Source organism: Fusarium falciforme, chromosome 1, assembly GCF_026873545.1.
Source record: "Fusarium falciforme chromosome 1, complete sequence".
NCBI classification, from domain to species: Eukaryota; Fungi; Ascomycota; class Sordariomycetes; order Hypocreales; family Nectriaceae; genus Fusarium; species Fusarium falciforme.
In genome coordinates, this window is record NC_070544.1 from 2,851,346 (window position 1) to 2,863,274 (window position 11,929).

The 11,929-nt window shown below is 51.6% G+C and overlaps 2 protein-coding genes across 2 annotated transcripts; one reads left to right on the forward strand and one right to left on the reverse strand.

Moving 5' to 3' along the window:
- Positions 1 to 461: 461 nt before the first annotated feature.
- On the forward strand, positions 462 to 4,456 carry NCS54_00077900 (Hypothetical protein; the record flags this gene model as incomplete). Its single annotated transcript, XM_053146418.1, has 9 exons — positions 462 to 533; positions 586 to 1,340; positions 1,477 to 1,516; positions 1,570 to 1,990; positions 2,050 to 2,222; positions 2,270 to 2,418; positions 2,470 to 2,917; positions 2,969 to 3,400; positions 3,449 to 4,456. The coding sequence occupies 9 exons, from the start codon at positions 462 to 464 to the stop codon at positions 4,454 to 4,456; spliced, it is 3,498 nt and encodes a 1,165-aa protein (XP_053002393.1).
- Positions 4,457 to 4,820: 364 nt separating this feature from the next.
- NCS54_00078000 (Hypothetical protein) lies at positions 4,821 to 5,667 on the reverse strand (the record flags this gene model as incomplete). Its single annotated transcript, XM_053146419.1, has 2 exons — positions 5,535 to 5,667; positions 4,821 to 5,455 (listed from the first exon to the last, which is right to left on the reverse strand). The coding sequence occupies exons 1-2, from the start codon at positions 5,536 to 5,538 to the stop codon at positions 4,821 to 4,823; spliced, it is 639 nt and encodes a 212-aa protein (XP_053002394.1). The 5' UTR covers positions 5,539 to 5,667.
- Positions 5,668 to 11,929: the final 6,262 nt, after the last annotated feature.

Consider the following 11,929-nt stretch of genomic DNA (forward strand, 5'->3'; position numbering starts at 1 on the left):
CAGCAGCCCCCTTTCTACCTAAGTACCTAGATAGAACAAACATGCCACAAGTGCATTATGCGATAAAAAACGAGATACCAGTATATACCCATTAGCTAATTCTCCCTTAAAGATAATAATAAGATTTAAAGGAAAAGACTTTAAAATATTATTATAATTATAATATATTTTTAATGCTTTTATTATATTTTATACAAATTTATTTATAATAATTATAAGGATTTAGGTAACTCTCTTTATATTCTAGTGTCTTGTTTATTTCTTCACCCCCGTGATAGCCCAACGATCTTTCAGCCGTGGCGCTAGCGGCTGTGCCTGGACATGGATGTATGATCACCCCAGTAATCAAGTGAGTTATAGTAATCAATAAAGGCGGGTAAGCAGAGCGATATTTATTCCTTCATTCTACCTTGATTATTTCTCAAGTACACCTCTTATCAATTTTACCCGAAATAATCATCATGGCTGATCCACCAGGTGAAGGCCAGGGCCGCTCTTCCCACGTCCGATTCGCGGATCAAGAGTATTCCGCGGTTTGTTTACCCCGGCACAACAACACTCTCACGCTCACCTCATGCCCTGTAGAGACCCCGACGACCTCATAGGCAAGATTCCAGAACCCAGCCTAGACGCGGCACATATGAGAGAGTCGAAATACCCACTGAGAGGTCTCGGTTCCGCGATAACAGCGGGGATAGGCCAGGGCCCCCAGCCACATTCCGAGGAGATGTGATAATGGTGGGAGCATCACGACGCTCTCGAGATGAGGCAGATGTGTATGATGATTACAACGACTTGCCCCCTCCTGATGCTTCGCCTCGGCGGCAATACGAGTCCATCAGAAGGTTTACCGAGTCTCCACGGCCAATTGAGGACGAATGGGATACTAGGAGAGATGCCAGACGAAGACGCTCATACAGCCGTTCCAGAAGCCGGTCAAGATCACCAAGCCGCCGCATCTATGGGAGTCCTCCTAGACGCGATAGGTACAGGTCTCGAGAGACCTCGCGAACCCCTGGATACGATGGTGACAACTTTCGTTCATACAGGGCAGGCAGCTTCTCGAGTGATGAATGGGATCCATACGACAAGTTCAGCTTCGCATCGCAGTCTCTATCCATGACGGAGTCGTCAAGAGACGGGGACTCTGATGCTGAAACTCCCGAACCTGAAGAGCAGCCTCCCCCGAAAGTCGAAGTAGCCTCGGCTTCCAGCTCCCAGCTGACGCTTATTCACTCTTCGTTGTACACCGGCAATGCTGAGATGAACGGCTCCCATACCGCAACTCTCAAGGTGGTGCACGATTCGACAGTCCAGAAACACCCTCTATTTAGATGGCTGTGAGTTTCACTGTCAGGTGGGTTGAAGAAATCACCGCCGCTCTCCCCATACAATTTTGGTGCCAGCACCAGCGGTGTTTTTTTCAACCCACCTGAACGTGTTTATTTTGATTGCTATGAGCTAACCCTTAGGCAGTCATATTCCTCAAGATGTGATGAACTTTGACAAGTTTTGGGTGAGTTTCTAAGCCCTTTAGGTAAGGGCATGCCTCTAATCCTCTAACTATAGGTTGAGATCTCTCGCATTTCTGGCCTCACAGCGCTAGAAAAGAAGGCCATCACGAGACTTCGGGCCGATGTCAAGAAGACATGTGCAAAGTCGAGAATCAACCCCAAGGGCGCAAGGGTCGGGTACCTTGATCCAAAGTCCATCGAGGTGCCTCTCAAGACATTGAAGCAAGGGGCAACAGCCGATCTCGTCACCGGCTCGGCTCGATGGATCTGTATCCCTTACTTCTCTCTCGAGCAGTATTCCGGCTTACTGGCAGCTTCGAACACGTCTCTTTTCCCTCCTCAAACGTTGCTTCAGGTACAATACTCTCAGATCACTGAGCCCAGGGATATGGAGCAGGCTGTCTGTCGGTTGGGCAACGCAGATCGTGGAGAGTGTTTTCACATCTCCCAACTTTGGTGTCTCGTCATCGATAACAGTAAGGCCTGATACCTGTTATGTTGTGGAACGACCGCTGATAATCGTGGAAATAAACAGGTTTACTGGTGACTTGTGGAACAATGGCGCGAGATGATCTGCTCGGCCAAGCCTTGGAAATCAAAGAACAGCCCTCCCGTGCGCTAGCTACTGAGGCCAAGGGGCGAATTCTTGTTGCCTATGGCGAGTCGGTAGTCTGGTTGCTCGAGGCAGAAGAGTGTCAAACATGGTTTGTGAGTCTGCTTTTATCCCCTGACTGGGATATTGCTGACAGCAACAGACGTTCTTGTCAAACTTTCAAGCATTCTGGCCCAAGATTCCCGAATTCTGGCACAAAGACCAGATGATTACAGCTGAGACATGGCCAAAAATCCTCAAGCTGGCTTCTACAGCTCGGTCGTTATCGATCAAGATTATCATGAAGCTGGGGTATGCTGTTAAAGCATCTGATGGACGAAAGACACGACTGACGTTATACAGCTCTCAACCTAATCCACCTCCACGCTCAATCCTTCGTCCAGAGCCCCAGATTATTCCAAACTCATCTGGCAAGAAAGGAAAGCCCAAGACGAACAATTTTTTCCATGTTCTCACATTGGCTTCAAGAGGTCTAACTACCATGGCCGGTTCAGCGACCCTCGAGGCTCAGCTTGAGGCAGCTGAGAAGTTCATCACAGCCGAGACCACTTACTCGAACCGGAAAACATACAAATCCTGCAAAGAGTCGACCAAGATGGAGTGTTACCTGTACTTGGCTGGTCTGGCGGATCGTGTCGAAGCCCAGGGGAGTGACCAAGTGCGGCGGGCGTACGAGGAGAAGATTGACATTTTCAACGCTGCCGACGTCATCTACAACTTCTTCCTCCCACCAAACTTTGAAGGCCCGATGGCAGGCAAGTTTTGGGGCTCTCTTCGAACCATGATCGAGGTGAGTTAGGTCAGGGGTTTGTTGATGGCATTGGCAGGCTAACTTTCGAAGCTCTCGATACTGGAACCTGGCTTCATTCAATCAAGCCTTGATGACACCCTCAATGACATTCGGACGTCTCTTCGGAACTTCACCCAAGATCTTTTTGCATTTCAGACCATCATGGCACATTCAACCGAAGAGGAGCGGATTGGAGTTGACCTGCCGCCTGAGTTCTCCACCGCTTGGCTCTACGTTGTCATGGGCATGATTTATGGTTCTAAGGACGACTTCACCTGGAATAGCCGGATTAACCGAGCCAAGGATCTGGTTGAAAAGGGGTCTAAGAAGCTGCTTCAAGGCCTCTCCAGCAAAAGCCTCCTAGACCGAGCCTCCGTGTTGCCCCTTGAAGTGTTGTCGCTTGTCACAATGGGCCTGCTACAAGACCAAGTTGGAAAGTCTGATGACATTTGCGACACATATTCACAGTACCTCAACTCCCTAGTATGTACAATCGATGACTTTATACACCTAGTTACTGATACCTTGCAGGACAACTCCATCACGTCACAGCCGTCAGATAGATCACTCCAACGCTACATTGACTTGGTTCAGCAAGAGCTAGTAGCAGTGAAGCGAACGCTATTGAAGCAAAAGAACATCATCGGTCGTGTTCGGAACTCTTTAACTGCAATCGACACGCAGGACATTGTTATCCGCCAGCTTGAGCAGTCGATGTTTATGAAAGACAAGGAGAAGCAGTACAACAAACGCTACTATGCAGAGGTCTCTCCTCAAGCACCGCCGAACCCACCACCACAGTCGTATGGACCAGAGGAAGACTATGCACCGCGGGTTGAGTATGTATATACGCAAGAGGTCACACCACCACCACCAGCCAACGACTACATGGGCCTGGATGATGACTTTCTCTACGACATAACGACGTCGTCGAAGCTCTCGCCTACGGATGCAGGTGGTCTGCGTGCCCTGTTGTTTCTTGAATGCTCAAGACTCATTGAGCAACGCGAGTTCGAGTTTCGACGCTTCACCGAGTTTACCCAGGATCTCGAACGTGGATTCGCATACAAGATGGACTTTACGCGTGATCGACAGGAGCGCGCCATCTATGCCTTTACACTCGTCACCATCATTTTCCTGCCCATCAGCGCCGTGTCCAGCATCTTTGGCATGAACACAACAGACATTCGTGACATGGAATATTCACAGTGGCTGTATTGGGTCGTTGCGATTCCTCTGACGGTGGTGGTTATCCTAGCTGGACTGCTATTCATGGGCGAACTGGGCAACCTAGCTCGGTGGTTCTTGAGACGGTCAGGACAAGGAGGGCAGGGCATGTACGGAGGGCCTTCGATGATGTCGCAAACAGCCGAGTCAGCGGCATTTTGGCCTCCTCCTCCACCTCCTCCACCTCCTCTAAGAGAGGAGTATGCGTCGCCATATGAAGCCGGCCCTGGAATGCAAAGGGCACAAACTCAGATATACTATCGTGCTCCGTCGACAAGGGTTCGCCCATCTCGGAGAGTGGGAGAATACTAGCAAGAAAATACTTTGGCATTGTTGCTCAAGTGTACCTATACAGTCAAGACGACCCCGACCCCCTTTGTACTTTAAAACAATCATAGACTAATCCTAAGCATAACCCTAACCGACCATAACCCTTATCCTAACCTATCCCTTGGCTCATGGGGTGTCAAAACGGGTCGGCTCACAAGGCGGTCGTCTTGACAAAACACTCGTTGCTTTGGTACCTCAAGTTTCAATTTACCTCGACTCCTTTTGCAATATGTACTCCGTCTTATAAATTTAACCATCTCGCCATAAACCCAAAGTCGTCAATCATGATACAAGGCCGTCAAAAACATCAAGGTCCGATTCTATACTCATAACACAGGTTGTCTCGTTATCGTCGGTAGTACTCACGCTCTCGGTCTGAGATGAAGATGCGAGTGCGATCGTCCTCGATCATCCTCCTTGGGGGTGACACCCTCCGAGGTGGTGAAGGAGCAGGCAGACACCTCCGAGGTCCATCGACATAGCGGTACGTGTCATAGCGAGGCTCGACAGGGACCGGAACAGGGACAGGGACGATCCTCTCTCGTTCAATGACACGCTCACGGTCAAGGTCGTGGGATCGGTGGCTGTGTCGGCTGTGGGATCGGGACTTGGGCTTCTTCTTCTTCTTGTGAGGCTCAACGTCGACGGCAATGACCTCGATGGGCTCCTCTGGCGGGGGCGGCGGGGGCTTGGGCTTCTGGACGGGCGCAGGAGGAGGGGGAGGAGGGGGAGGGGGCTTGACCTCAGGCTTGGGTTCAGGCTTTGGTTCGGGCTTGGGCTCTGGCTTCACTTCCGGCTTGGGTTCGGGTTTGGGCGCTGGCTTGGGTGGAGGCGGCAGCGGCGGCCGTGCGACGACGGGCGGAGGCGGAGGTGGTGGAGGTGGAGGCCCGGGGATGATGGTGGTTACCCTTCGGCGGACGATGCCATAGTCGGGCTCAGGGTGCTGGAGATAGAGGCGCTTCTTCTCATAGTGCCTGGTAACTAGAAGTACGAGATGACGTCAGTGACGGTTGGGTTGGGGCTGGACGGCACGGCTACGTGCAGCGAAGGAGAGACATACCCATTTTGACAGACAGGGACGAGTCGTAGTATAAAAATATTTGAGACGCAGCGGCAAAAGCCAAAGGAGGCGGTTTGCTTGCCTTGAAGTGATGGACACGGGTCGCGGTGGGGTCTGCTGGTGATGAAGATGGTGGATGGTCGACGGGGAGAAAAGAAGAAGGATGACGATCTTATATGTAAGAGGTTTGGGGGAGGGACAAACAACAAAGACAAAGAAGCACGCGCCATCCCATGTAAAGTGAGTTGGTGCCGTCCAAGGCCCGACCGAGGACGGCCCAATGCCTTGGTCCAAGCCATCCCGAACTTGGAGGTTGTCACTTGAAGCTCTATCGGTGCCTGTCCTGCCCAGTCACAAGCCGTCACAGGGCAATGACGTCGCACATGCGCATGCACGTCAGCCCCCCCGCTCTCGAACAAACCAGATTTCCATCCCGACTGCGACCAGGGGTGCATCTGCTCTGGCACACTTTTTTCAACACTTGTGGATCGTGAAAGGGCCTTGTGACTGGCTTCCTTCGAGGTCACGCCTGGAGAAAGAACAGCTGGACCCTGGACCCTGAAGTCGAAAAGGATGAGGGGGAAATGGCGTTGGCAGGGCTGAGCTGGCTTCGTTGGGTAGTGGTCCATGGAACAAGTGATAGAATCTTAGCCGAAGGGTGCCCATGGCGCCATGAGCTTTCTCCTCTCTGGGAATTTCCGAGATGCGGAATTCCAACCGTGGGATGCAAAGGAAAAAAATTCTCATGTTGTGTTTTGCTTGGGCATTGAAGCATGGATGTCGGTGGGCTCTTGATGATGTGGCATGAGGTTGAAATTGCCTCAGCCAAGAAAGCACGACAGTTTTTCTTGTTAACCGAGGACTTTTCTTTCTTGACGCCCAAAACCTTGATAGGATGAAAATGCCGGACGTGCCGAACTACGGCCGGAGCCGGCTTCGGAGATGTGGAGCATCACACGGCGACGCCTCCCGCCCAACAGTCTCCAGTATTCCGGCGCCTCGTCCGAGATTCTATCAGCTCGGAGCCCGAGTGTTCCTTCTCCTGGGCTCACCCCACGGAAGGCTTGTTCACCCTGACGATCGCTGCATCCCACCGCCTCCTGAAACCGCTCCGATCGAAGCGACCAACAGGGGCCCTAAACCACAACCTGGTCGATTTCATTGGGGGTCGCGCGGGGGGTCCGATTTGAAATGCTATCTCTCCCAACAGGCAAGCAAGCAAACAAACAAACAAACAAAGCAAATACGAGCCCATTTGCAGCTGTGGCTGGCTAGAGCATCCATTGAGGATAGTGAAACCCCCAAGAAGCTGACCAAGATGGTACGAAGCAATAGATTGCCTGCCACAGAGACCCTTGCTCGGTTATCCGGCGACGGCGGTGCGGCCGGTGAACCAGGACAAAGTAAAAAAAAAAAAAATATTCCGTAATGAGCAGGATCAGGCTGTCGTAAAATCGTGCAGAGATAGAAGTCGGCCGCAACTGGAAAAAGAAAGCTGCTCCGCGAAAAAGAAACTCAAAGTAACAGAGCCAATGATATCCGTAGCTGAAGGCCTTGGGCTGGTGAGTTTGGGGGAGCTGATCTCTCCCGAGGCGGCGCTCGATGCGGTTGTTGACGAGGACCCTTGATTCTTGGCGATGTGTCTTGATCCCAACTCAAACGCGCTCCAATCTTAAGGAAGCCCGTTCGCCATGGGAGTGCAAACTATATTGTAAATGTAGTTGCACACGGTGTTTTGGAAACCACACTCTTGATTAGGGATCCCATCACGTACTCTAAGAACCACTCTCCACTCGTTCTCAGCCACCAAGCGGAGAGGCGATGCAAGGCTTGAGCGGCTCGAGGTTAGATGCAAGCCTCCATGATTCAGGGTCGACTTGACTGGTCAGTGAAAGATGCGGCTGGCTGCTCAGTTTCAGCCCCCATTAATGATGAACTTGTTTCGAAACGGCCCCGTTTGGCTGGTGGCGAGCGGGATATTCACAACTAAATGGGGATACATGTCTAGGAGTGTGAGAATAACAACACGCTGATGTTGAGCTGGCTGTGTTTCTATAACACTTGAACAAAATATGCCATCAAGCCATCATGTATAACATGATGATATTGCTGTGGTGGTTCATGAGCTCTGCTGTAGTGACTAAGGATAAGAAGTGTAACAGACAGGACACAGGAGAGCTTCTCATGCAACTCACTCTGGGGAAACATGCCCTCCGTTAAACTTGACAGTGTCGAATTATAGCGTACTCTTGCCATCTCTGCCGTCGAAAGTAGGTTACAAAAATTGAGACATTTGTTCATCCTTTCACGTATTGACACTCGGCTTTGAAGAGAAGCTACCTGTCCTAAGGTGAGGTTCATCAAGCCCAAGTCATTGGATAGACTACGATGGAAATCTGCGATAAGCCGGGCCAAGGAAATCTGGCGGAAGCTCGGGATGGGGGGCGCCCCGAGCCTGGGCGCCTCCAGAGAGGAGTATTATGTGAACAAGAAGACTACATGACTATTACGTTGCGAACCCAAACAATTGGTTTATCATCAGTAACCTATTTAAAAGACGAACCTATTTCAACTTAGGTATGGCATAGAGCTACAAGAGAGAACATGGTCCAAATGGATACAACAACGGCGCATTACAACTAAGCATGTGGTGAGTTGATATGGATGGCAACTTGACTAAGGAGTTGGGCAGTAGGATCAAGTCTGAGCGAGCTAAGTCATTACGAGGACTGGTTATCCAGCAAATGAGTTTGATTCACGTGTGATTATTGATATCATTATCAAAAGGGACCCAGCAGGTTATGGTAAGTAACCTTCAACTCTGAGAACAACCTAGTACCTCTGTAAGTGTTCGAGGTACCTGCGTAACCAGATACTGATAACCTAGACTCCGTATGATCACAATCGTAATGCCGAAATATGATAAGTAGCAAGGAATATGCCTGCAGTAGAATACCATAGAAATGGTTATACCGGCACTCCCATATCAACTCAATTCAATTGCCGGCATCTCAACCTCGGAGTTGATATGCATCCATTCCCACGATGTTGCGGCCCGCTAGACCGTAGCTGCGGGCGGACCCGCAGCAAAAGGGAAAATAAAGGGTCAGATCGACTGCAACTCAGGGACCAAAAGGCCACTCGATGCAGGGGCCAAAGAGCAAACGTGGACGCTAGAGGACGACCGTGGGGAATCTAACAAGACCAATTCGACTCTTGGATGCACGCTGGCGATGATCCAAATCACAACCACATATCGCGACGTCGCAGTCACCACGGGCGATGGGACACACTCATGCCTTGGACCCGGCCCGGCTGATGCGTTGTTGGGGCGGCCGATTCATGGCACGGCACTGGATGGCGAACAGAGCAAAAAAAAAAAAGGGGAGGCTCATCCATGGCAAACATGGAGAGCCTGGCTCGCTCAATGGCAAATGAGGAGCTCCCTGCTAGATTCGTCCTCATCACACTTGGCCATCACACCGCTTTTGCGGCGACTCTACTACGTACGTGGTGGTGGTGGTGGCATATCATCTGGGCGACCATTCCACTGGGTGAACCGGGCGACCGTGACCTCGTCAATTGTCAATGATGCGTGCTACTTACTATATTCCCACGTGTCTCTCAGGAGATGCTGTGTTGACAGCTGGAGCCCAGTATTATCCAAGACCAGCTGGAGGAATTCTGGCCGTTCCCGGGGCACGCGAGTTAAGAGGCTGAGAACCCAAGATTTACCCAGCTTTCTATTTTTTCTCCGGAGCTAATAGTAGAAGAAGTAAGCCCTCTCAAACATTTGAACATGACCCGTGTTTGAGAAGTTTTAAGATAGTGTCTCACATCTCGGTCAAGGATATCACAAAAGCACCAATGACACGGCCCCAGCCTCTTTGTCAAGCCTCACTTGGCACATTCTGCCGTGCATGGACGCGATAATTGGACGACACGGGGACGAGATTCAACCTGAGTCGCGTGAGACATTTCTCGTGACGAGAAGGTCTGTCTCTTGCTCGCTGCAGAGAATAGGTCAAAGGTGAATGCCCAGGGCGCCACGACGAGAAGCAAAGCAAATGCGATGCATGCGACTTCCGGTTGGGTTCCCTTTGCCTCTGCAAATGAGGCTTGAACCGATTACCCGAGTGTGACGATTTGGAGGTGGCTTGCAGTTGATTCAGATGCGCCGTCGTGTTTCTTGCCCTGGATACGCGCCCAATGGACGCCTCATTGCACATGCTCGATCCAGACTGCACGTCTACAGTACCTACATGTGCAGAATTGCTAATAATAACTTCTATAATCCGACTCTATTGAAGCGCCCTGTGTTTCTGTCAAGGTTCAAGAGTAAAGCCGAGCTGTTGTTATTGCTGCTGCAGCAGGTCACGTCAGTGCTCAACCTGGCGGCTAACCCGAGTGGCCTCACGGGAGAAAGAGCCCGGACGGAGCCTCTTGGATGGGATGGGATGGGATGGGATGGGACGGGATGGATGGGTGCATCTCCGGGATCCGGGCCACCTCGAGATGGACCACAGATGGTACCTGCAGCAAGTGGATTGAACATCCATTGTCCTTCAAGTGACCGACTGATGGTAGGACACGTGCGGCCTTCTGGCAGCTGCATCCTGTACTCGAATGAGGGTTTTGACTAGAGACATGGATGCTGCTGTCCGTGATTGATCGATCGATTGACTGACTGGCTTGTTTGATTCATGAGTCTGTGAGACGTGGAGCTTTGTTCTTCAATATCCATGGACATTGACCTCTACAGTAGCAGTGCTAACGCAACCTGTATGTAGGCCAGTGGGCCTCGTCTGCCGTGCATTCTCAGGCCATTCCATCCATCCACTGCGTCTCCATATCCCTCCCGCCCAGAATAGCAGCATCATCCTCGTCCGGGCTTTCTTTTGCTGTTCCCTGCGGCGTCTTCTTCTGTTTCTCTACCGAGAGACGACGCCTCACAAATCCTCCGCCCGACGACCCTTGCCCCGTCACAAGAGCACCTCGCGACCCTTGAGGACCACCTGGCGCGTTTGACTGCGCTGCATCTGGCAAGGAGCTGGGCTTGGGGGCTTCACTGGGGTCCGGCGTCATAGCGGACCTGGAGCCTCTGATTGGGGGGAACATTTGTAGGTTGTCGAGACGTCAAGGGGACCATGTCCGTCCAGGGGAGTCCACTTTAAATTAAGGCCACCCGCAGTCTGATATTTGGGCCAAACGACTTGTACCTACGGAATTGAGAGAAGACAAATCGAAAAAAAAAAGGGATCCATTGCTGGAAAACGTGCCAGCGCTAACAGAGGGCCATCAAAATCTCCCGTCGTGAGCTAGGTATTATTCCGCAGTCATGGTAATGAGCCTCGGAGCAACTCGCGTGGCTGACGTGAGGATCCTCGAGATGCAAGTTGACACTACACTATCGTCGAGGCATTGCTCGCTCACCCCCTTCAAAACACAGAACGAAACACGTTTTGACATTTTGCCCTCTCCCCCTGACCAACAACTTTGGGCCGAGCGTGGATTCAGCCTTTGGCACTAGAACGAGCGTTGCCCTTTTGTAACGGGAGAGACCTCTCGCAACGTCCCGTCATCCCGCCGCAGTCTGCGTTCCAGTCATGTTGCAGTTTCCGTTCCAGCTCCCGCCCCAGGTTCTAGATCTTTGTGGCTTTTTTTCCCTTCCCCTCTGACCCAGCCTCCTTGGAGTGTGGTAAGGTAGAGTAAGCCCACGGTTTCTGTCTGAAACGACGGGAGCCATTCGCCTGGCGTGGTCTAATCTTGGAAGAACTGTCTAATCTTGGCTGCGAGAGAGCAAAAAGTGAAAGCCATCGGGATAAATCAACAGCCATCTTTTTCGATGGTGGAATTAAATAACTTATCAAATTTGTTCCCCGCAGCAGCCGCCCGCCTTGCGTCAACTCCAAGCCCAGGAACCCGAGTCAGCCAAGCCCAAGCCCAGCGCCAGGTACAGGTTCACAGCTCGTGATCCACAGTCCCGCAGCTGGGGTGGCGCTCACATCGAAATCCATCCAGTCGACGATTTTCCTTCCTCCAGAAGAAGGCGCCTCATCTTGTTAGTGGCAGTTAGCGGAAACCTGACCTCGGCGCCGGGGGTGGTACCGCTCCTCGTGCCCTTTCTTGGGGACCACCGGCCGCCGGGTTACCCCTTATTCATTGTTCCTGTCAATGCCGTCAAAGTATCCTTCCTGCATCAGGACATGATGCTCTACCTATTCCGACTAGGCGCCCGGGGGGGGGGGACTCCTCTTCTGTCTGTGCGATGAAGGGGGGTCATTCTCTGGCGCCAGCTCGCTCGCGAAAGAAGAGAAGGGGTCTTCTGTCCCCCCTTGACCCTTGTCCTACCTGCCCGTTGCTCAGAGCTGTTGAGCTAAGTGGACGAACGACTC